The sequence below is a fragment of the Lichenostomus cassidix genome, chromosome 3, assembly GCF_008360975.1.
Source record: "Lichenostomus cassidix isolate B80296 chromosome 3, HeHo_3.0, whole genome shotgun sequence".
NCBI classification, from domain to species: domain Eukaryota; kingdom Metazoa; phylum Chordata; class Aves; order Passeriformes; family Meliphagidae; genus Lichenostomus; species Lichenostomus cassidix.
In genome coordinates this window covers 26,380,452-26,405,672 of record NC_139483.1, presented here as the reverse complement: position 1 = coordinate 26,405,672, position 25,221 = coordinate 26,380,452, and the positions used below count along the sequence as shown (strand labels likewise).

The window sequence follows — 25,221 nt, the reverse complement described above, 5'->3', positions numbered from 1 at the left end:
AGACTCAAACTTTCACAAGAAAGGAGCACTGGTTTAAGTACTTCAGTTGATACGGTAGTACATAATCAAGTAGTCTCAGCTAGCCCTGAACACACTGTATACGGCTACATGAAGAAAATACTTCAAAATCCTCGAGAAGTATTACTTATCTGGGCCAGCCTCCATCTCCCCCTCCTTCTTATCCCAATCTTTCAAAGATAGGCTTTAAATGTTTTGCAGCTGTCCAACATTAAGGCTGAAGAATTCAACAACCACGGCACTGTAAAAGCACAGGGTGAAAAGCAACCACATCCAGGACCCGTTACAGAGCCAGAAGAGGTTCCTGACTGCAAACTTCATCAGCAAAATCTGGATAAGGTCCCGAGAGCAGATAAACCTGTAAAATTATTCCCTCTTCCTTCCAGATAATTCTTCAAGTGAGTTCCTACCATATAAACTAGTGCAGACTATGCATAACTGCATTGAGTTTTAGCCAACCTCTCTCACAGCCAAAAATATCAACCACCACCACTGCACACATTTTCTTACTGAGATTTTCAGAAGGTCTGCATAATCTTGTAACTACAAAGTTAGTGAGCCATTTCATATTTCCTGAAACTAAACTGCACATTAGATGATTCACCAATTAGTGTATTCATGAAGCTTTAAGAACCAATCAAAATTTCATTTTTGTTGAAAAATTTAACAGAAATGTCCAGCTGTATGCATGGAGAGAGCATGTGGGCTCTTCTCCTTTATTTAACTTAACTCACAGCTACGTTAGCTGGTGAAAAATATTCAGTGTGTCAAAGTTAATTTATCAAGCTGACAAAGTATAAGGGCTCCAGAAGGTATAGCATACATTTACTAAATTTTAAATACAACATTTTAACTAGATATAGCTCAAAGATTAAAATAAGCTGTCCAACAACCAAACCACACAAATACATACCACTCCAGGGCACTTCTTACTTAATGGAGCAATTGCATGCTTGTTTCAAAGTAATGCATAGGTCAACATATCAGAAAAGCTGATCATCCTTCAGACCCCAAACCCCATAAATCAAAACACGGTTTTTTTAACTGGGTAGATATCTTTGGAAGACAGAGGGCTTGTCAGTACAGTGCAGGCCACAATCAGATGGAGGGGAGGCACTGCATGTTGCTCAACACAACCAAACCTTGTGCCTCCCCAAAGCCTCTAGGCACAAATACCACAACTTAAAACTAAGTGCTAATTTCCCCCACTGTTGAAACTACGGAGCAGAGCTCTTGAGGAAACAAGAGACAAGGAAATCAGCCTAAAGTAGACAGATATTCAAGAGTTACTTAACTAGCCAACCTATTCCAATACTTTGGAATTAAAATCGATATTTTAGGAGTTTATGATGGAGCCTTTACATCAAAAGTCCCTTCATTCTACAAAGACAGGAATGTATGATTTAGTAAACAAAAAGGTATCCTGTTTAGATTTTACATTTGTTTTCACTATTTGTTTCAGTAAATAGAATATCACCACTTTAACTAAATTTTACAAAGAGGTAAAATTGCTGCATGGAGGTCTCATGGAGTGATCTGAATCCACAAAGTATCTACCAAAAATTGAGTTGTTTGGAAAGAGGCTATCACAGGACAAGGTAGTTTACAGCTATTAACAACAATCATCACTGTTGTTTGATTAGACTAAAACACATCTCTTAACTTTAAACATAACGAATGAGCCCAAAAAATGCACATTATACCATCTTGGGCTATATGTCCATTCCGGAAACACATCATTTGCCACATCCAATTTGATGGACAGTCAGTCATCTCTGTAGAACCTTGCTGCAGAGTGACAGGTTTCACATGTTTCAAAGAAGATTAAAAAAAAACAAACTCTTTCTGCTAGAACACAGTTGATTTCTAATCCCTTCCCATCTGCTCCCTCTTTCTTAGATGTACCTGCCGTTATTAAAAGAGCAATAGAAGAGAAATTCTAGATATTCCTCCAAGGACTAACCCATGCATTTTCCCAATGCTCTCATACATATGAACTCATGTCAAGCTACTGCTACCCAGCTGTCTGAATTCACCGCCTGGTTTGTACTGCTAATGCAATTCTGAAAACCAGAGTAGAGGCAAGACATTTAGACCAACTGGAAAATCAGAACAGTTTTCATCAGCTCAGTCCACCAGGTCACAAAAGGGGTTTGTTTTCTCTCATTCAGTAGTTTGCTTTGGACTGACAAATAATTCACCCTAGCAGTATAGCTAATTCACTCTGCCAGTCATGTACAAAAATGTAAAGAATTGAGTCTGTCCTGACAGAGACTCTATTGCTAAGGCTATCGCTTTGATACGAGGTCCATTTGAGTATCCTGGTTTACAGACTGACAACTGAAAGAAGTAGGAGGTTGCTAACTTGGAAACTTGCCTCCTTTCAAATGTCTCACTGCAGCAAACTGATCAGCTGGGGATATTTGAGGTAACGGGGGTTATGCTCAGGCTGAGAGCTGCATGACATCTTCAGTGGGAAGCATTTAATGGCACAAACCTGCATGACACGAGCTCCTGAGGTGCATGGATCACACCTCAAGATTTCTATGGATGTAACACTCCCAAACCACACTGGAATTAGCTTCAATGAAAAAGCATCTTCGGTTTCTGTGGTATGGCCAGGGATCACACCTCACATAATGGGATATGGCCCCATAGGATGAACAGCATAAAAATTATAGTTTACAATCAAAAACAGTGCAGAAAACTTCAATAAGCTTCACAGGAGAGGGGAAAAAATAAAAGAGGGGAGCATTCTGTAAGTATTCAGGGAATGGAAACATGACTATTGTACATGCTGGGTTCGAAAGACTACCTGTTCAGATGATACACAACCTTGATGAAATAAACATTCAGAGACAGAAATGTATTCCACAGGATTAAGCTACTGTGATTCAGTGCAAATACTGAAGTACAAAGATAACAACAGCAGCAGAAATAACTCGATTTACTGCTCCTACAATTCCAAGAAACCATTCATAACTTCGAGTCAGATGCTTAGAAAGACCACTTGCAAACTTTTATGAGCGCTCACGAGGGAACACGGCCTGATGCTCAAGGCACGGCGCTCCGCAGAAGGTTAACAGGAGGCTGTGCGCCCCGAGGGCTCTTTAGTGGCGATTCTGCCAGGCTGATTTCCATACGGCCAAACCGTGCGTGCGAACTCGGACACGGGAGCCCGCCGAGCCCCGCTGCTGCTGCCCCGGCCCCGCAGTCACCGCGGGTGCCGGCACCGGGCGCTGCCGCCCGGCTGGGCACGTTCGCCCCTCCGCGCCCGGGGCTGCGCCGCCAGCCCTCAGCGGGGCGGCCGGCACCGAGCGGAGCCGCCCCCCCACACCGCTCCCGCCTCCCCCGCCCCGGGCGCCCTTCTCCCGGGCGCGGGCACAGCCGAGCCCTCGCCGTCCCTTCCCCCGGCTCCCTCGGGCCGGGACGGGGCGGCAGCTCCCGCCTCCCTCCCGCTCGCAGCCGCGGCCTCGGCGGACGGCAGCGGGGCCGCGGCCGCCCGTGGCCGCCGGGGGGCGAACGGCGCAGGCGGGTCCCGCCCGCCCGCCGCGCCCGCGCCCGCGCCCCGACCGGAGGCAGCACCTACCGCTGCGCCGTCCCGGCGGGGGCAGCGGCGCCTCAGCGCCGTCCCGGCGGGGGCAGCGCCCGCAGCATCCCCGGCCCGGGCCCGCCGCCGGTGCCGCTCCCGGAGCGACCGGACCGAGCCCCCTCCCTCCGCCCAATGGAAAATAGTTCCCCGGGCCCCGGAGCGGAGACACCGGGAGCGACACCTCGGCGGCCAATGAGAGCCGGCCTGGCCCCTCGCGGCGCCAATGGGAGCGGCGGGATGGCGGGGGCGGGGCGTCTCCCAGCCAACCGGGCCGCGGCGCTCGCACTGACCCGCTAGGCTGTCTCCGGTGGCCTCCATTGACCACCATCTTGGAGTCGGGCGCGATGCCCGCTGCGGGAATGGGCTCGCCGGCCGGCGGCCATCTTGAGTCCGGGCGGAGTGACGTGTGGGGCGGGCGGCAGGAGGCGGCGGGCAAGGGGAGGCCGAGCGGAGCCCCCGCCCCGCCCCGCCCCGCCGGAGCCGGAATTCCCCGCCACACTCGCGGCACAGGCGGAGCGGCGGCGGGAAGCTGCCTTCTCCCGGCGCAGCTCCCAAGGGGCGGATGCTGCGCAGCAGGGACCGCCCCGGCGCTGCGCCTGCAGCAATCAGGCGGCTCCTTGCACGCTGACGGGAGCAGCGAGTGCTTACGCGGGGAGACTCTTGGAGACACGTCGGTGTCTTTGGCAGCAATACCCCGTTCCTCTCCCTTCCTCCCTATAATGGGGAGTAAATGCATGGCTTGGCCTAAGTCAAGTGAAGTAACATCCGATCCCGTCGAGCAGAGGAATCGCTCGCTGCTGCAGCAGCGCAAAAAGACATGTGGTGTTCCAAGTGACAGAGCACATCGCATCCCCCTGTACCTGGCAGACACAGTGGGACATGCAGGGTGCACACTGAGGTGGGAAAGACGCACAGATGTCAGGCTCAGAGGGAAAAGCCCGTGGTTTAGTGTACTGGAAGCAGAGCAGGCAGAGCACGACAGGGGCCAGTTCTGTTTGACATCTTCCTGAAAGGCTTTCGAGGAGGAAATGGAGTGTGTGCTCAACAAGTTTGCAGGTGGTGCTAAGGCAGGAGCAGTGGGAGAGCCAGAGGACAGAGCTGCCATTTAAATGGATCTAGACTGGCTGGGGGAATGACCTGACAGGAAGTCTATAAAACTCAGAAAGGACAAATACAGGGAAATTCGGCAAGTCCAGCACTTGGGAAGGAGCGGTCCACTGCAACAGCAGAAGATGGGGACTGATAGGCTGTGGAGCAGCTTTGCAGGAGAGGATGTGGGTTGGCCATGAGCCAGCAGTGCGTCCTGACAGCAAAGGAGGCCAAGAGCATCCCGGGTCAGACCACTGGAAGCATAGCCAGTAGGCCAAAGAAAGTGATTATTTATTTCTGCTCAGCTACATGTGGTATAGTATGTGCGGTTTTGGGTCCCAAAATGAAAAGAAAATCTCAACAAACTGTAGCAAGTTCAGTGGAAGCCAGCAAATGTTCCAGGGGAAGGTGCAGCACTTGCCCTGTGAGAGCCTGAGGTAACCACCCCGGATTAGCTTGAAGGAAAAACAGCTTAAAATACTTCAGCATACAGAACACAGGCTAGCATATACATCAACAGCAAAAAAAAAAAAAAAGAAACCCAAAAACCACCCAAAGATGAAATAATGCACTGTATAAGCAATTCTGCACCCTAGAAGAGGATGAAAAATATAATGAAACACACATAATTGATGTTAGTTGCATTCAAAATGATACTGATGAGGCTGATGTGTGAATTTACATTTCTAGAGCAGGGTAGCACTCATGAAGGATTCATGTGCACCCCACACGAATGCAGCTAAATTGCCACTTGGCAGTCCTGCCTAAACAGTGCAAGAAAGGATGTGCTAACAAGTAGCAACAACAGGCAAAATAAATACAGAGCCAGCATAGCCAGGATCTAGTGAACAGTTCAGCACAGGGAAATGTGAAATCCTGCACCTAGGGAGCAGCAGCCCCCGGTGCCTGTACGTGCAGGGGGCTGTCCCAGCAGCTTTGTGAGAAGAACCTGAGGGTCCTGGTGGGCACCAAGTTGAGCACGAGCCAGCAACGTGCCCTTGAGGCAGTGAAGGATAACAGTATCCTGGGCTGCATGTCAGCAGCACGTTGAGGGAGTTGATTCTGCTCCTCTACTCAGCACTGCCGAGGCTGAACCTGCTGAGCTCCCGAGTACAAGGGAGATACAAAGCTACCGGAGAGAGTTCTAAAGGGTCACTAAGATATCAGGGGATTGAAGCACGTCTCCTGTGAAGAGGGGCTGGAAGAGATGGGGCTGTTCTGGCTGGAGAAGAGAAGGCTTAGAGGAGGATCTCATCGATGTGTATAAATACGTGAAGGGAGGATATAAAGAGGATGAAGGCACAGGTTAAACCACAGCAGTCTTTCTATCCAACACTGACTCCACTTGTATAAAAGTTCCATAAGTCAGTTTTAAGCTCAACTTATAGGCTGTTTCGCTTTTTAATTAATTCTGTTAGCAAGCTGTAGCATTTTCTTTTCCAGTATGAAGTAAATATTTTTATGCTAGATACCTAAAACTTATCAGAAGTATAAAGCTTTAGTAACAAACCATCAGATTTGCTATATCTCTTCATATTTGTGGAGCAGGTCCTCTTGATGTTAGTGTTTTTGTTGGGATTAAGGTTCAGCAGTAGTTTTCATCTAATGAAAACACCTGCCATTCTGACCTGCTATATGGGCAAAGAACTTGTAACTGGGTGGAGGGAAATAATCAATGGCTTTGTTCTTTTTACCATATGTTTCATTTTGAGGATCCAATGATAGGATGAAGGAAGATAAAGGAAATAGGCTGCTACTTGCTATAAACAAGAAGAAAAATTCCCAATACCAGCAGAGCTAGACTGTGGGCAGAGCTCAGCAGGGTGGAGACTGTGCAGCTGGTGGTTATCATGCCCAGGCTTCACCAACCTGACCTACACAGCTGTAGGACCTGCTTTGATTTTGTGAGGAGGCTTTGGTGCAAAGGACTAGCTCTGAGTCCTCAAAGCATGATGGTACTTGCCATGGGTTTTTTGTACTACTGTGTTAGAATGGACATCTGAAGAGCTCTGTCAGTAAGACTGAGAAGGATATGGAAAAGCCATGGGCTCTTGTGGGTGCTCCAGACTATGAGGCTACAATGAGCCTATTGGAAGAAATCAGATCACCTCCTTTCTCAGGATGTGCACACACATTTGAATGAAAAGCAATTCCCTTGGAAAATTTCTGGGCAAGTCCTTCTTTCATAAGGCAATTAATTTGCCTGATGGAGGGCAATGATCCATGCATGGTAGGAGGACAAGGAGATGCTGTGAGGAAACACCACTTGGAAGAAGGTGATCAGAGGCTGGAAACTGAGCCGGCTGCTACCTCCCACATTGGCTTGCTTTCATCTTTTAGTGTTTATTTCCCAGGCATGCCGCCAGCCTGGGGTGTGTGCTGCCAACAATGCAGCGCTGCGGGGCATGCTGTGCACAGTGCCCTCAGTCTGCCGCTCCGGGGTGACACTGCCCACTTGCTGTGCTATGGGCCACCGAGGTTGCTTCACCAGCCCCGAGCTGCCACATTTACCTTAGCCCAGATCTGCTGGATCGTTGCTTCTCTGTGTGTCCCTGGCTGATCCTGCTCCTGTGTTACAAACTGTCTGACCCTGGCAACCTCTGCAACCCCGAGCACTCTCTCCCACTCCCTTCTCCAGAGTTTATCCTCTCTGCAGCCTAGTGCAATTCTGAGAAAGCAAATGCAGGCATAGACCTTAAATAAAACTTTTTAATTGCACATGGAACTTAATAAAGTTTCATGAAGTTAGTCAATGTACTTGTTCTCCCCTCACTCCTAACAGCATCTGCCATGTACCAAACCTCAGTGTGTCTGGAGTTGTAAAACTGAAGTGGAGTTCAGCAAGACAAAAGAGCACTTTTCAGTTCTGGCTGATGTGGCAGATCCAGTATCCCTGTGCCCAGAAATCTGTGTGTCTATGGAACTGAGGTGCAGCTTCAGTGGTAGGAATTTCCTGTGCTGGGGTGATTTTTCTAGGCCATGGTGACACACAGACAGAGGATTGCCCATGAGAGTCAGAGCAGTTGTCAGAAGTGTGAGCATTTAATGCTGCCTCCTTACTTCCAGGCTTTTTCCATTCAGAGTGAGATGAACACTACTCTCTCCTTCAGCCAAGCAGAGAATAATAATTAGTGATGGAAAATCTAAGATAATACCAAGGAAAGAGAGCAGGAGTAAAACAATGACCACTTTAATTATCCTGCTGAGGAAATCTTGGCGTCTCTGGATAAATCGTGTCAGCAAAGGATACCTTGAAGCAAAAGGCTGATGAGCATGTACTAGACAAACCACAAGATTTGGCAAGAGGGACTTGCAATAGGGACAGAGACCTCTGCAAAGCAAAAATGGACAGTCCTGGGAAGGGTAGAGGAAATGCAGAGTCTTGTCTGGTGTCTAATCTAACAAAAATATTTCCAACATGGCACAGCTTCAAGATTAAGAATGGAGGAGCTCCCATCAACAGGCCAGCCAGCTCCTGCTGGGCACCTTCACCTACCAAGTGCTGCCCTGCTTTGCCTTTGCTGACCTCTGGCAGTTTTGCTTGCATGTGTAATCAGTCACAGCATGATGATCTGGTTGTTCACAAGCAGACTCACTTAATTTTAAGGGAAAATTCTGCCCTGCCTAAATAAATAGAAGGCAAGTCTACACTTAAAATGCAAGAACCTCAGGTATCAGAAGAGAAATATATTTTTGAAATGTTGACCTGAACATCCAGCACACCTGCCCTGGCCAGTGACTCTCCTTCAAAGAAAAGGCAAGGCCGGTAAAACAACTGCACCAAACTGGAAAATATAGGTCCAACTATTTTAAATCTGGGCTAACTAAACATGACTAGAAATAGAGGGGCATGAACTAAGGATACTCCAGTCTAATCACTGTGGTGGTGGAAGAGCTCAGAAGGGATTGGTTACTTTCTTTCTCCTTCAGTCCTCTGCTTTCATCTGCCTGCTCCACTGCAGCTGAGATGAGGAAAAAACCTAGAAGCCTTTCTGATTTTTTTGGAAGCTGAGTCATTTGGGTGGATGAAATAAGAACATCTACGTTGCTCCTTTGTCCATTGTTCTTTACCTTGAATAAGCATTGACACCAAGGGTGAAACATCAACTTTCTGATTTGCTTGCAGATTCCCCACTTTGCACAGGATTTAATAGGAATTCCTCCTGCCAGAGAAAGGACACCCAGGCTCCAGGACAGCTTCAGGCAGGCACAACACATGCAGTGACATTCAAAAGTACTCTGACATGTCCAAGCACCACCCAAGACTGTAGTATGCATTCTTGATCTTTCTTTTACAGAGTAATACAAAGCAACTGCTAGAACCTGTCCCTAGCCTACCCTCTTTTGCTTGTTTGTTTGTTCATTAAGTAATTTCCAATCATCCCAAGAGTCAAGAAGTCTGCTCTTGCAGGTGCAAGGAAGGTATAATTTAAAAATGTTTTCCTTTGAAATGGATTTATTTGTGATCTACTCTGGTGCTCTATTACTAATTTATGAATTGGCATACTTTTGTTACCAGTAAACAGTATCTACCATGATCTTAAAATGACAGGGCCTGAAGGTTTTGAGAGGAAGCTGGACCATTTGCAGAAAGTCAGTGCTCAGCAAACCAGGTTCCTCTTCAAGGTATTCAAACTGAATACATAAAAGCAAAGAAACTCCAAATCATTAATTACTTTTGAAAATTTTAGCCAGGGAACATTTTTTTTTAGTGCTGGTTGTGGAATCATCAATTATCATTGCACAGAGTGTAATAACAAACCAGAGCTTCCCAATGGATGAAAGCAAACCACTTCTCTTCTAGCTTTTCTTTCTTTTTTTTTTTTTTTTAAAGCAATAATAAAACATATTATTATGCACTTCCAACCATGAATGTTCTCCAAAGCAATTTGATATTAAATCCCAAATCATCTGACTGGATGAGTTTCTACAGATTTTTACAGCAGGGCAAGCCAGGAATGTTATTAGAGTGGCCTGAGGCACAGTGCCGTTTCACAGAAAATGAAGAACAGTTAAAAATTTAAAGTGTCCCAAAATTCCTTTTCTCAAAGGGGATTTGTGGCACTGCTGAGATTAGAGCCATTCCTATTCAAGCAGCTATATTCCCCAGGAGACCTTAGTTTGTGCCTATTTAGTCTGAAGGATCTGGTTTAAATCACCAGGGCAGAATACTAATGTGAGCTTGTGGTTCTGTTCTCTGGACTTGTTTCATGTTCCTTCCTTTCTTCAGCAGCAATGCATCTGCACTATTTTTCAGGCTACAGCAACAGCAGGAAGAGGTTGGGCTGAAGCCTAGTTGATGCCACCCAGCTGCATTCCAGGTTTGTACTTTCAGTGCCCGGTGCCTCTGACTGTCCACTGTCTTGCAGGATTGGCAGACCATGCCTTCTGTGATTCAACATGGAAGACTGGCTTTCAGCACTGATAAGAGCACTTTTCATCTGCAGAAATTACCATTAGTTAGAGAGAGGTGAAGCAAAATTGTGTGTAACTGACAACTGACACCAACATCAACAGGGTTGCGTTACATGGACCAAGGTTTTTTTTGAACAACCTATGAAATTGCTTTAAAATATCTCTTTGTTCTCCAGGTCACTTGATTGTTGGCATAATTTGAGTATAAATTGAATCAGTTGGATAGTCCTCAAGAATATCTGTGGGCAGGGACACACCTCCACTGGGGCTGGCCTTGCTCAAGGTAAGGCCAGGCACTGCTTCTTTAACCTCTGTGTCACCCTGTTCTGTTGGCGTGACAGAGAAAACAGTGAGCTCTGGGGCACTGTTGGTGTTTCCCACAGGCATGCCACATTGTTGGGGACGTTTTCCAGATGCTGTTCTGGACTTCAAATATGTTGTTGGGATTGACTTTGGTTAAGTCACCTAGGATGCAGAATGGGAGCAACAAACTACATGTCTCATCAGACCTTCACTTCACCAAGTATTTCCATGAGTGCCATATTTCACTGCCGGCTAAAAAGAGTATTTTTGCATCTAGGATGGAGTCTGCTTTTAGGACATGTCTGTCAGGACGAGCATGGACTCCAGGAATATAGTCATAGACATGTCTGAGAAAGCAAGCAGCAAGTTATGGTTGTTTTCAAGCCTGTTCTGAGGTGAGAGGAGGCCTCAGGGGTACATCTCAGAAGTGTGAAACCATTACCAGATTAAAGGAGATTTAAAGCACAGATTAAAAGGAGCCCTTATTAGAGAGCACGTTAGAAGAAGTAGGACAACCAGAACATTTTCTCAGGATGTGCTCAGAACCACACAGGAATCGTTTCAAAGAGCAGTGGCTCATGACTAAAGGAGACAGTTTAAAGTGTTTTTTGACATCATATGTCTCTCATCTTTACCACAGGTTTAGCCTTGCATGGGCAAACAGTCCAATTCCAGCACAAGGGGCATCTCATTAATTACTAAATGATGCTATTTAAATGTTGGCAGTTTGAAGCAAGGGTGCAATGCTAGATTTTTATGCTCTTACGATCCTTATTCTCCACCATTTTTGGGATGAAAGCCCATTGGTGTTAACCTGCACATATTGGCTAGGTGGGAGCACAACTTATGGTCAAATATCACTGCTTCCAGTGCTTATTTACCTAAGCTTATTTACCTGTTGTCTCCAGTCAGGCTATTTCCATTGATAAAGACCATCCTTTTTGTAAAGGAATGCACTAGTAGGTTTTTTTTTAATTTGTAACTGACAAGTAGATGGCCTTTTAGCTGGCAATATCCCTAAAGTATACATAGCTGTATGACTAGAACAAGATTTACTTGAAGAAACTCAAACATTCATGTTGAACTTGCCTTAAAATTTAAATGTCAGAGTTTCCTATCTTTCAAATATCTAACTCCCACTGATTCTAGTGAAATAGATAATAATTACCCTTGAGGATTTGAACCTGGAGATAACAGAAGGCAAAATATAACTCACAGAAATGCATAATAGAAAAATAATTATATTATAAAAATAACTTGTAGTGCTGTTGCAGTGCATATCCTGCACTTGGATGTTTCTTTGTAAGGATTTACAAGATTTATAAATCTGGTTCTACAATGTTTTAGAACTCAAATCTGAGACAGACCATGGTTTTCTTCATTGCCACAGGCACATGAATTTAGTTTAAAGTGGTTCAGCCTGCAAGAATTAGTATGATTTTCTTGACAGGCTCTATTTTCTCCTATATGTATTTGATAATGCAAGCTACAGAATCACTCGGTTGTTCCTTTTAAAGACTGTAACTCTGCAAAATTCTAAAAGTAGGCTCTCAAACCAGCATGTTAGAGAAAACAAGCTATATTGACTGTTACAAGAACAGTATATGTATTAAGCTTTGATGTTTGCTACCACCTGTGGGGATCATGAAAAGAAATTGGCAACAACCAGCATTTAATTTTGTGTGACAGGAAATACAAGCTATGGGGCTAGTCCCAAAAGCTAGGTGTTTTTGTCCAGGAAGTCAAATTTTCATTTTTAGGCACAAAACACTGTAATTATAAACAGGCAGTTTGTACCTACAGATAGACAATGAACTGTTTGGTTGCCCAGATGACACTTAACACTTCTGGTGTGCTTTAGAGTGAGAGGCTTCTGATGTACTGAATCTGGATACGTTTACCTTGGGTTCAGTAGAACATAACAGGTTTTCAGGTACCTTGTGGTCTTACTGTATGAAATTAAAATATTCAGGTAGCTTTCCACTCTTCATCCTCTATATTGTATCACTTATCAACCAACTGAAGGCTCTATATTTTAATCCATGGAAAGACTGCTACACTTCATATCCCTCAGAATCTCCCCAGGCCACACAAGTAAAATTTGGATGGTAAGTCTGAGATTCCTTAGAGCTGGACCCGAGTCCGTCATTCCCTGGGTTGGCCTAAGCTTTTTGAGTGAAAATTGCTGTAGTGCCATCTAGTGCTACTCTGCTGATCCTTGTATTTGCTGTAGTTTCCAAGGACATTCCTCTGCATTCAATACTTCTATCTCTAAACACTCTGATACCTTGAAAATGCAATTGCCTTTCTTGGCAAGATTTCCCATTTTTTCTCAGGCAAGTCATAATAGACATTATACACATTTCTATAACAGATTTTGCAGCAATGCATTAAAATTGGCTTTGAGCAGTGTGACAGTGTGGAGTGGGGAAGGAACTGGAGATTATCTTGCAAAGAGCATGTGTTCCCATATCTTTAAAAAGTGCAACTTTTAAAAATAGGAATGCAGAAATTGCTCTGAAAAGTATGCCTATAGAAGGGAAGGAATCCTTGCTTGCAAAGATGATTTTGAAGCATCAAGCCCAGCCCAGTTGGTGAAGAAACTATTCTTTTCCCTGTAGGAAGGGGTGCTATATCTGTTGAAAAACCCACAGGGATTGTCATACCCAAGGAGATGAAAAAGACTTCCAAGCCATTCTGTGAAATTCTGTTCACTAAAATGTACCTGGTTCATGCAGCAATTCTCCCTGTTAACCCATCCAGGTCTCCTACATTCCCAGAGTGGGAGGACTAGAGGATTTTAGTATGGATATGCCCTAAAAGTAACTTGTAGTTGAAAACCAGTTACCCAAAAGGCAGCATCTGACTGTCTGCTGCCTGAAGCAGTGTGCCTTGAGACACCTAATTCCATATTTGTTAACTGTTTATAAACTGTTCCTACAAAGACAGTCCTAGTGAGAAACCAATTGGAAACGAGCACTTGGGGGCTTGTGGAGATCCTGTTGAGTTTCTGTCTACGTCTGCAGAAGTTTTTGAATCTGACCTCAAGACACCTTGTGGTCAAGTAAACATGATTTGCTAAATGTGACACTGATTTTGTGAGCTGTGGTACAATGTGACCTGTGGCCTGTGTGATTAAAAAAGTAGCTGCTGTTGCCAGATGTTCCACGTGTCTCCCCAGCCTTCTTATTTAAAGTGCTGGCAGCAGCTACCCACAAGCAGTCCAGCACCCAGTGGGTCAAATGACTGTGCTTTCTTGAAGAGCTATCATGTTGACACATTTATCTGAAGTATTTTGAGACCGTGCCCATGATAGCAACTAGGGGGCAAATAATTTCAGGTATGTAACAGGTTCCACTTAAATCAGTAAAGCCTATTCTATGATTTCTTTCATCTTGCAATCATTATATAGTTCAATAACTATATTGGGCTTGCTCTTGAAAAGTCCTACTGACACTCACAGCATCCACCTTTTCCTCACACCTTCAATATAGATCTAAAATTAAGACTCTGTTCCTGAAATGAATATATTGCTTTTCAATACACAAGCTGCAAACTGTACAATAAATTCTTGTCTTAGCATGTAATTAACTTGAGGTAAGACAGGAAGTTTTATGTTTTGCTACATCTAAGATAATAGATAAAATAATAGAAATTCTTTCCCATGCAGTCAGCTTGAAACTTATAGCAATTTACTGGCTAATAGAGCAAATTTTGCCTGATAGCAGAACTACAGGTAAGATAGTAAAACAGGTAAGAGAGGGAAGCTTATAAAACTCTAAATAAATATTTACAAGAATTTAACACAACGTACAAATCTAGAAGCATTATCACTATTTTTTTTAAACTTAGGAATAGGCACAAACTTCCACATACTTGATATAAATGTCTAGACCTTATTTTGTTTGAGTGAATTCATGTCTATTTAATAAGCAGAATGGTGCCAACAATTTTATAGAGAGCCCCACACGTGGGTTTTTTCCCTCTGGAATGTCTCCAAGAAAGTCACACTCTTAAAAAAAATATTTGGCCCTCATCCTGCAAAGCCTTGTGTATGTGTCAAGTTTTACATGCTGTGAAGAGCCTCATTGATTGAAATGGAGCTAGTCACAAAGTAAAATGTTAAGTCTCTGCAGAAATTTCATCATGTTCAGAACTTTTGTTTGAAATATATTTATGTGTTCTCAAACTTCCTTTTGAAAGAGCCCCTACTGTCCATTGCTGTGTTTTTGTGTATCCAACACTTTCCATAGCTGTTCTAGTATTACTCTAGCCTGAATTTGCTGTAGCATTTCATAAGATCCTGAAAACTGTGCAAGAGGAAGCTGCAAGTAGGAAATTTACACAGTCCATCTTTTTCACAGATCAAGAGTGCAGTACACGATCCTTTGAGCAGTATTAATATATTTTTGTGAGTTAGTAACAGATAAGAATTTGATCCAAAAAAAGTGTCTAAAATCCACTCAGTAGGATGTCCCCTGCTCCCCACCATGAATGCCAATAACTTCCATTTTAAAAAAAAGTTTCTAGTGCTGTTCCTGAAAAAAATTCAAATATGACTTGAGAATGACACAGCACAGAACCATCTTCCTGAGTTCATAGAAGATTATTCCACATTCTCCACTGCTGCCCAACACCTTCTCAAATTGCAAAGGGGTGAAAAAACCTGATGTGAGAAGACACTTTTCAGACTTTGCCATGTAAGTCCTACAGAATGACAGCAAACCCAACATCTTCCTGAAGTCTTTGAGGTGACTGTATAAGCTATTTCAGAGGTGTTCAGTGTCTATCTTGGATCATGTTCAAGTTAGAAAACTGAAAGCAGTGATTTATAATTACCATCTGACTGCCATCCGTTTGGAACATATCACAGGAACTGTGGGAAAGACTGATACAGTTTAATTTAGGGATATTCTTCCTGAGTTTTACTTTCCATTCTATGTTAGCTCTGATAAGAGTTTCAATTTTAAGACTGTGCTAAATATGTCGTAGCAGTAAAATATACCAAGAGTGCAAATGAACTATCTAAATTTTACTTTTTAAAGGTCAGGATTACATTCCCATTTTATCTAGAAAACATTTCACACATTTTGTGAGCACAGTGTATTTAAAAAAAAAATGAGCTAATTGACAGTGGCAGACCTAAAGACAGTAAACAACTGTCTCATTAATTTAAAATGTCACATAGATGTTCTGCTCTGGTATACTTCAAACAGAATAAGAGATTTAGACATAACAGGTATAGATCACTTTTCCACTGTCAAGAAATAAATATAACTCAAGAAACAATATAGAAACAGAAGGTTTTACATACAAGTACTTCCTTCCCCTAGGAATTGTACAGAGGAGCCAACATATGTGACTTTTGAAAATTCAGTGACATCCAGCTTCACATTTTTCCCACATATGATGTGATATTTGTCAGATAAAGTTCTGCTCTCTGATATTGTTCTGACTGCTAAACCTTTAACCTGACTTGAATTCTGTCTGAAGGACTTTTTCTTGTCTGCTCTCTTTTGCATGTTTTGTTTTGCTCGTGGGTTGGTTGGTTTCTTTTTCTCTCTCCTTTTTTTTTTTTTTTTTTTTTTTTTAAATTACTCTTTGCTGCTTTTACCCATGGGACAGAACTAGTCTAATTTCTCCCTTCTTTCATGGATGATCCTGAATATGGTACCAAGCAACAGAGTAGGGAAGCAACCACTGCTCCATTACAAGTCCTTTTTAGAGACCTGTGTGAATAAATGATCACTCCACCTGATGAAGGAAGATAACTAACCACCTCCTTCTATATTAGCATGTATTTAACATGTAAGAGTCACATAATGGGTGTGTGCACATGTGCATGAAGGGGGAGGTCAGAACACTCTGGTCTAGAAAACGTTGGTGTTGGGTGTTAGAGGTTGATGCAGTGAGACATGGAGGCTTAAGAAGGTGAAGAAAGGTAGGAGCAACTCTGTAGGAAGAAAGCTGGAGAGAGGAGGGTGGAAGTGAAAACCAGGATGCACACTAAGAGTGAAAAGTGGTTGAATGAACTAAAAGAGAAGCAGCAAACACCAGCAATGGGCCAGGCAAATGGAGGCTGATGCAGAAATAGCAGAAGCCAGATTCTGGAGTCCAGGATGTGGTTGGGGCCAGAAGGACAAAGCCCTTCCCCACTGTTGCTGTGCATCTCTAGACAGTGGAAGAAAAGAAGGCTATGGCTTTTACTCCCTGACCTAAGCCTTAAATGGATGCTTTGAGGAAGAAAAAGATTTTAAAATGCTGAAGGAGAGAGAAAGAAACAAGGGAAGGTGAGACAGGAGTCAAGCCTCAATGTGACTTGTGATTTGATTTCAGGCTGCTTGCCAGCACGTATTTTATATATTTTTCTGGTTACTATTGGATAATGTTAAAATGCGTGTCAAGTTGTGACCTGTCAAAGGTGTTCAGAAAGCTTTCAGTCTTTAGCAGGAAAAAGGTTCTGCAACTCCCCAGGGTAAATATTTAATATGGCCAAGGGCTGTCTGTGAGTGCAGTGGAGAATCCAGCTGGAGCAGTGCGAGGTGGAGGTGGTCTCTGATAAAGGTACCAAATAAAAGTGAGAGAAAACTGGAAACTGAGTCGTGCAGAAGCCTGTAAGTGTGAATGTCATCTGTAGCCTGACATCACACTGAAATAAAATACACTTATGGTGAAGTCTTCCAGCCTGAAGAGAGATTCAGATACCTTGATACCCTTGAGTATGGCAGATGAGTGCCTGGGATCCTCTTCCCAGCTGCTGCTCCTCTCCCAGTGGGAGGGAGGCTGTCTGATCTGCACTGAGACCTTGACTGAGGCTAGCTGTGATGGCAGCAGGGAGCCCTTTCCAACTGTCTCAGCCCAGATATCTTCTTTATCCCTTAACCCAGCAGCTTTAAGAGTGAAGAGGAGATTGGTGAATGCACACTGGATCCTGGCACTGAGCTTCAGGGCTTAGGTGCAAAGGTGCTGCAGCATCCATCTCCCTGGGGCATGGGGACCTCTAGCAGCCTCCACCGCTAGAGCAGGAGACTGCCAGAGTCACTACTGCAAAGCCAGCCTATGGAGCAAAGGAAGGCTGCAGAGAGTTATTTCACCTGTGCTCTGTTCCCTGTTGTCTAGTAATAGTGCATGAGCAAGTCAGTTTTCACAACTAATTACAGATTATCTGGTATTTAATAGGAGTTGATGGTTTTGCTTTGAAAAGAATTGACATGATGCAGGGTTGTCAGCTCTGGAGCCTCTCTCTTGCAAAGGGTATCATGTTTCACAGCGCTGACTAACACGCCCCTCTCTCAGTGGCACTGTTTCCTATCCCTTCTGTTTAACAGTCAGATTGATTTTCATTCTTTATTACCATTTCTTTAGTTTTACACAGTTCACTGCTGTAACTCCAAATAATCTCCATCTGGAATATCACTTTGCCTCTCATTTTTCATATTACTGGGAACTCATTTAGTTTTGTCAGCGTTTCAATTTAACTCTGCCTTTTTTTTTTTTTTTTCAATTTTGGTAGTGAGTTGCTGGAAGGTTGTTAGCTGAGTTTCTGGGTGGATTGCATTAGCTTTTCGTTCTGATTTAAAGATAGCAAATGCTAAAAGTTAACAGATAGTGTCACAGCAGATATGTCATAATTAAAAAAAAAACCAAACCAGGAATAATGCTTGTAATGAATTCCTTTTTTTGTCCTCCCAATACTTACTGTATATTTATGATGGACACCATCAAGACAGCAAGTCTTGATATGAACTTTCACTCTTCAGCTGTGTTCCCAAATCTCTGTAACTTCTTCAAAACAGTGGAATGTCCTTCCCCCACTCCAATATTTATGTGGTTTCATGCCTCAATAAGTTTAAATATTATTTTTATTTAATAGCAATAATGTGGACTTCTGTATAACTTTACTTGTCTTTCCGTAAGATTGGTTTCTTTCTATTATTCTTTTCCCTTACAAATGTAAGAGGTATTTTAGAACAGGTTTGCCTCTTTATCAAGTGTTCAATTAAAATCAGCTAAAGGCTTCTCTTTATGATTTCTGCATGGGCAGGGCAGAAAGCAGTGAACTGATTCAGGACCAGGCTCTGTCCTCTTTTTCACAGTAGATCCAGAGATCTCTGCTGACTGCTCTGGAGTTGTGGTGCTTTAGTTCACACGAGAACAAAATTTCTACTTTGATGTGTAGCCAGCAGCACAGTTCTCCTACTGTCAGGAAGATGTTAATTCCTATTAGTGTTTAAACTTTTTTTCAGAATGGTTACAAAGTGGTCAGAGCTTTTTAAAGTGTGCTCTGAACTTACATTGATAAATTATAGTTTTTTACAAAGTACTGCAGAAATCCATTACACCATTAAATAAAGACAATTGATTTTTTTAAATTTCCCATTTGAATTTTAATGCATCTTTGACTGTCTTGGCCATCCTTTCCCACAGTATATAATTATGGTGCTACTGAAGCATGCACCTACTGGTGCAGCAATCAAACTCTGATATGAGGGATTATCTGTAGATCTCTCTTAACCTTTTTCCCCTTCCTGGGGCCTAAAATTTGGCAGATTCATAATCTGGTCAGGGGGCTTACTATAATATGACTGAAATGTGTTTTACAATTAAGTGAGCCAAGAAAAGGACACAGAAATTATTCTTCTTACTTTCTATTCATTTAACACTGCATTGTGATTTGAGATTCTCTGGCAGAAAAAATACTTGCTTTGCTGAGATAACTTCTGTGATCTGCAGTAAATATTGTCAAAATTGAAAAGTTTGGAAAGGAGTTTTCACTCTCTTTGAATTTTCAATAGTCTACTCTTTTCCCACCCTGTAGATTTCATTCTAGGCTTTTGCATGTAAGTTAAAGAAATTCTGTCCCAATAAATGGAATTTCCTTCAGGAACAGGGACACTGAGAGAATCCTTCCCACCCACTCCACACAGGTAAACTCCCTTCTTTTGTGGGGCCAGAGTTCTTGGGTTTACCTTGAGGGTTTCAAGGGAACTGGAGAAGGCTGGCCTGTGGACTCCCTGGCATTTGCCACTTCAAAAGCCAGGCTGGGTATCTTTCTGCTGGAAGTGGTGGGCTTGATTAGTGAAATCCAGCTGCCTCTGCCATGCCAGAATGAGACAAGATGGTCTGCAATGATTCCTTCTGGCTGCAGGGCTTATGAATAAATGAAGTGATTAAGACACATACAGAAAAAGTCCATGTTCTTGAGGAGTCCTCTTGCACAGAAGGAACAGTAAATATGTTCATGTGCACAAGAAGCAGAGTTACAGAGGCTTAAAGGACTTTCAAATTATTATTTCCCAAGATCTGGAAACTTTGCTTTCTATTTTTTATAAGGTAAAGGTTTTCCATAGAATTCAGTTTATATTGAACACATCTGGCACCTTTTATTATTTCTGTGAAGTAATTACCTTCTGCTCCTGACAGAGCAGTACTGACACAGCAGTGTAACAGCACTGACACTGTGGCTGCAGGATTCCCATGTGCCACTCATTCTGTCGCAACACATTTTTCTACCTCTGGAGTGCTTTTTCAGCTCTTATTGACTGATCTCATCTGCAGTGGAGAGATACTGAAATACAATTGTGGGTTCTGCTATTATATGTTGGCTTGCTAGAAAGACTTACTCCTCTTGTTGAGGTATTAACAAAAACTAATTAAATTTGGTTCAGAAAACATATGAGTTGCATTATTGTTTTAAAGAGTTGCAATGATTGAAAGAAAGTATCTTTTTACAGCTTCTAGGCTCTGTAGGAGCATAAGTTTTCCATAAAATAATGCTTTATTTTTCAAAAAGAGTTGGTTTTACTCCACATGCCAAAAGCTAAGACATTTGAGAATGTGAAAATCTTTTTCTATTTTCATTGGAAAAGAATTCCCATTTCTGATGATATATGATCTTACAGCTTTGTAAGGTGATATTAGCCTCTATTACTGCCAACATTTATTTTGGAGAAAAAGTCAGTGGGGAAGACTATGGGGCTTAGCAAGAGAGTAGAGACTATTGTAACTACATTAATTGTCTAATATTTCTTCAAATAAATTTGTCTTAGTGTTACAGATCCATTACAGTTAAATGCCAGCCAGCTTTACAGTGTTGTAATGTGGTTTTCGGGATTTAGAATGACATCATATGAAACAGTTTCTCCGACCACTGTATTTTTTTGAAATAAAGCTCGTTTTAAAGATAATTATTTACCTGGTCTCTCCTTATACATTTGCACTTTTTTTAAACAATGCTGCCTCCACACCTTTCAGATAAGGGCAATGCATGGGGCTGGGCACCTCAGCTGCAGCCCCACCCTTGTTTAAAAGTTAGTGTAAAAAAAAGGAAAATTCTGGAATGAAGTTAAAACAATTAAATGGAAGGAATGAACTGAAGTGCAGTGAGATGAACAGAAACTTAATGAAATGATACTCATGGAAATCTCGAGATATCATTTCCTTGAATACAAATAAAGAATTTTCATAAAAGGAAATGAAATGAGAAATCAAGGAATGAAGTGATATAAAAAGAGAGGAAAGGAAATAGAATGCAAATAAATGAAATTGAGAAAAAGAATTCTGAAATGAAAACAATTAAACACAATGGAATGAACTGAAGTACAGTGAAATGACCTGAACATCAGTGAAATGATACTCATGAAAATCTCAAGATTTCATATCCTTTCATGAAACGAAGAATTCATGAAATGAAATTAAATGAGGAAAGAAGGAATGAAGTGAAATTAAAAGACAGGAGAGGAAACAGAATGAAATGAAATGGAATGAAATGAAATGAAAAATGAAATTAAATGAAATTTTTAAAAAAGAGAACTCTGAAACGAAGTGAGAAAAAATTAAGTGTAATGGAATGAACTGAAGTGGAGTGAAACGTCCCGAACCATAATGAAATTATACTCATGGAAATCTCAAGATTTCTTTTCCTTTCATGAAATGAAAATTCCTCATGAAATGAGAAATCAAGGAATGAAGAGAAATGAAAATACTGGAAAGGAAATAGAATGAGATGAAATTGAAAAAAAAAGAAATTACTTACAGGTGTTCTAAGCCCTTTTTCAGCAGCAGCTGGCCTGTGCTTAGTGTGTAAGAAGACAACAGATGCTTCTGATTAGGCAACTGAACCTCAGTGGTTCCGCAGTGTGTGCTTCAGGAAGGACTTTCTCTTTCCTTGAAATATTTGATGGAATTTGCCACAATATGAACTATTTAAGCTGGAAAATTACTCCTGAACTTCAAATACATCCCTCTCAGCCCTAATATTTTGCCAGCTGTAATCTTGTTGAGTGGTCAGCTTGAAATAAAGGGCATAGAATGTAACATTCAGCTACAGTCAACCCTATGTAATATTTCTGTATTTTTTTTTACACTCATGAACATTTAGGTTCCCTGTACAGTCCACATACCTATCCTAAAGTGTTAAATTCCCTGAATGCAAACACTTAGCAAACAGTCTGGGGGTATGAGGGGTGTGGGGAATGCTACAGACATCTGGGGTTTTGATAAAAGAAGTTAAGCTCTGTCTTCAGTTGCCTGATGACAGGAGTGGAAAACAATTACCATTTTCCCAGTTGAATCCTAGGTTTATTGTCTTGGGAACATTCCTTGCAGATGACAGAAAGAGAAGAAACTATCCTACCAGATGTACTTCTAGTTATTCCATTACTTATCTCTCCTGCCACTGGGAAGTCTGTTTATTTGGTTTATTAAATATTACAGCTTACTGTTTAATATAGCGTACAGCAGGACTGGTAGAACTGCTATGTTATCCTTCTTTGTTCAGCTCTTATCTGACAAGGTCACCGTTTAATGAGTGTAGGCACATACACCCTCCAAGACACAATAAGGCAATAAACTGTTCTCTTTCCTATCAGCTGTAAAATCTGCAGGATGACTGACAATTATAAACACCTCAGGAGGTGAGGTACGAGATCCCTTTTAATACTGGATTCTGTTATATACATTCTGTGTCGGAGGCATGATCTCTCTAGCAAAAAGCTGTGTTAAGCAAATAAATTGGAACATGTGGAATGTTTCACTCTTAAGCCTCCATTGTATCTTCCTCTTACTAATGGACAATCAACATTAGTAACTTCCCCCCCCCACTCTGCTCTTCTGTTTCTGCATCAGACAGAAAAAGCTAATTTTTGTCTTTCAGTTTTCTGAGCAGCTGGTGAACTTCTTAGGCACTTTACAATGAAGTATAAACTCCTGTCCCTGTACTTCCTACATGGCACACACAGTTCAGTGAGGAATGTATCTTTCACAGGACCTAACATTCTGTATTGGTCTGTACTTTAAAAATGCATGTGATTCAACATTTAAATAGGTTAGCTGCATTTGGCTCTCACTGTCTCTTTACTGAGACAAAGCAATACAGTAATTAAACCCCATGTCACGATCTGTGCGTGATACAAAACAGAGCACAAGTGCACATTTCTGAATTAGCTCCGATTACCTTCGCTCTGATGAGAATGAGTGCAGTGATCCAGGACAGAACGAGAAATGGATGGACAGAACAAGAAAGGCAGCACAGTCATTGTCCAAGACAGGTACTCACAGGTTGGCAGTCAGGCACAAGGGGCTTCCTGCCACCACTGCAATTCGCACATCCAGAGGCAGCCAAGAAATGCCAGCTCTAGAGGGGAAAAGAAGGGTAGGCATATTGTTAAATTAGTGGGAAAGGTCATGTATAGCTGTCACTCCAACTGAACAAAGTAAATACAGGTTTTCCTGAATTTTGAGAGCATTAGCAAGACTAGAGATCTATAGCTGGAAGGGATTTCCTGGTATCATTTACTCCATTCTCCAGCATCAGCACAGAATAATGCCTATCATGCTGTTTCTGACAGATGTTTATTTTTTAACAGATTCCAGTTAAGGTGGTTCTACAATGACCACAAGCAGCATTCCCTCATGCTACTTCATTGTCTTTTTAACCTAATTTTTTTTCTAACTGCTAATCCAAATCTCTCTGGTTACAAACCAAGGTAATTATTTCTTAACTATGTGCCTGCAGTGGTACAAAGCCAGTTGACTCAGCTTCATGACAACTGGAAACATACTCAGCAGTTTCCTATAATTTCCCTTTTCTCAGTTCCCACTTCCTTTTCAGCCTAAATTCCTTCTACCATTTCTCAGAGCTCAGAACTTCTGAACTGCCTGTCAACTTTTCTCTCAGCTCTCTCTAGTTTTTCATTCTTTCAAAAACACAGTGCCCAAAATGGGACTCTCTATTCTAGCTGTGGAAGAAAAGCACAGGGCCAAACAGACCCCCAAAATTCTCTTCTTTGGCTTATGTGGGGTCCTGTTATTAAAACTTCCCAGAAGATTGTCACTTTTGCAATGCTGCCACGTCAGTGACTCATGTTCAGCTGGTGACCCATGTAGCCCAGGGTGCTTCCTTGCAGACAGGGCTGTGGCAAGCCCTGCTTGAGGGTCTCAGCTGACTCTGAGTGACACATGAGGGTAGATCACAGGGTAGGTCACGTCATGTTGTGACAGCTGTGAGGGAAGAGGCCCTCAGGGCCTGTATCCACCAGCCACAGCCAAACTAGACACAGCTCAAGGATAATGCTGTCAAATAGCTTGCACAGGGACCTGGGTGCAATCAGTGCCAGAGAAAGGCTTGTCCCTGCTGCTGGTGTTATGAGCAGATACTTGTATTCACCAGATCATTTAATACAATAAAAATAGACTGAAACAAAAGGAAATGGAGTCCATGGGCAGAGGGCAGTGGGGAACAGAGATGTCAAGCACATGCAGGTCAGTTTATATGCTTACAGGTCATGGGTCTCAAGACTGTTGTGCCTATTCCTTTTGCCCTCAGTGTGAAGAAAGACCAGAGGAGAGAGTTCACACCACTAATGGTGTGCTTTTCTTCAGGTGGCTTCTTCTCGCCTTGCTTCTGCCTCCAAATTAGTAGAGAGTTCATCCCACCTAACATCTAAGACTGGTGTCATGTGTAATTCCCTTTTGGTCTCTTCTGCAGTCTCAGAAATGCAGAACTACTTTTCGAGCCCTGGACTCACCCCATTCCAAAATAAATGTCTGAGAGACAAGATATGAATCATCTCCTGAATGCACTGCCTCTCTCCATTGATCAGTGAGGGAGTGACTAGGACAGCCTTAGGCCAGGTGTCAAATTATTTGACAGCCATGGAAAGGCAATCACAATTATTTCCTTAATGATGGGCCAGACTCTCTAGCCAAGCTGATAACTTTTCCAGGAAAGCACTTATTATCTGTTCCATGCATAGCAAAATTCACTATATGTATGAGAATCCATAAAGTTGAGTTTAAATGCTGAATATCCTCTCTGTTCTCTGTCTTCCACACATCCTCTGCCTCTAGCCCTAGTTATCTATAGCAGATTGTCTTTTCCCAGCCATTCCTGGCAATACCTCAATAACCAGCAGCTGGGTCACATTCATGGAGTCACAAGAACAAGACAAAGCTATCAGTTAAAAATTGTATCTCCTCTCCCTGGCTTTCATTGGCCTGGCATAAACTGACAAAGGCATGTCATTTTTTTTTTGCCTGCCCACATTTCTCGCAGCACGTAGAAGGAAGCGCAATTTGCTGTCACAGCAATTTTTCCCTTTCACACTTGGCTAGCCACACTGTACATTTCACACAGATCTTTTCACTCAGCTGCTGCAAGTAATGGCCCCGAGGTACCAGAAATCAGACACTATGCTGTCTCAGCTTTATTAAAAGCCATAGAATTCTATGCTAAAACAATACATGCTTTACTCATCTTACTAAAACAAATACTTTGGTAGCAAACTCCTGAAATGCAAACTGTT

The 25,221-nt window shown here is 42.5% G+C and overlaps 2 protein-coding genes across 7 annotated transcripts in view; both read right to left on the bottom strand.

Annotated features, from left to right (window-relative positions):
- Positions 1–4,032, bottom strand: part of SOCS5 (suppressor of cytokine signaling 5) — a 34,374-nt gene extending 30,342 nt beyond the window's left edge. For 4 of the 6 annotated variants that reach the window (XM_085055015.1, XM_085055016.1, XM_085055012.1 and 1 more), the window contains exon 1: positions 3,608–3,786. The gene's annotated coding sequence lies outside the window, so the exon portion shown is untranslated. Of the gene's footprint in view, positions 1–3,607; positions 3,787–3,900 lie in introns of those variants that run through there. The other 2 variants (XM_085055017.1, XM_085055018.1) reach the window with 1 other exon arrangement.
- Positions 4,033–4,972: 940 nt separating this feature from the next.
- CRIPT (CXXC repeat containing interactor of PDZ3 domain) overlaps positions 4,973–25,221 on the bottom strand; it is a 47,381-nt gene continuing 27,132 nt past the window's right edge. Inside the window, exons 5-6 of the mRNA XM_085055023.1 lie at positions 22,974–23,051; positions 4,973–10,140 (exon numbers count right to left, since the gene is read on the bottom strand). Of these exons, the coding sequence (XP_084911149.1) occupies positions 22,984–23,051 (68 nt within the window). The 3' untranslated portion in view covers positions 4,973–10,140; positions 22,974–22,983. The remainder of the gene's footprint in view (positions 10,141–22,973; positions 23,052–25,221) is intronic.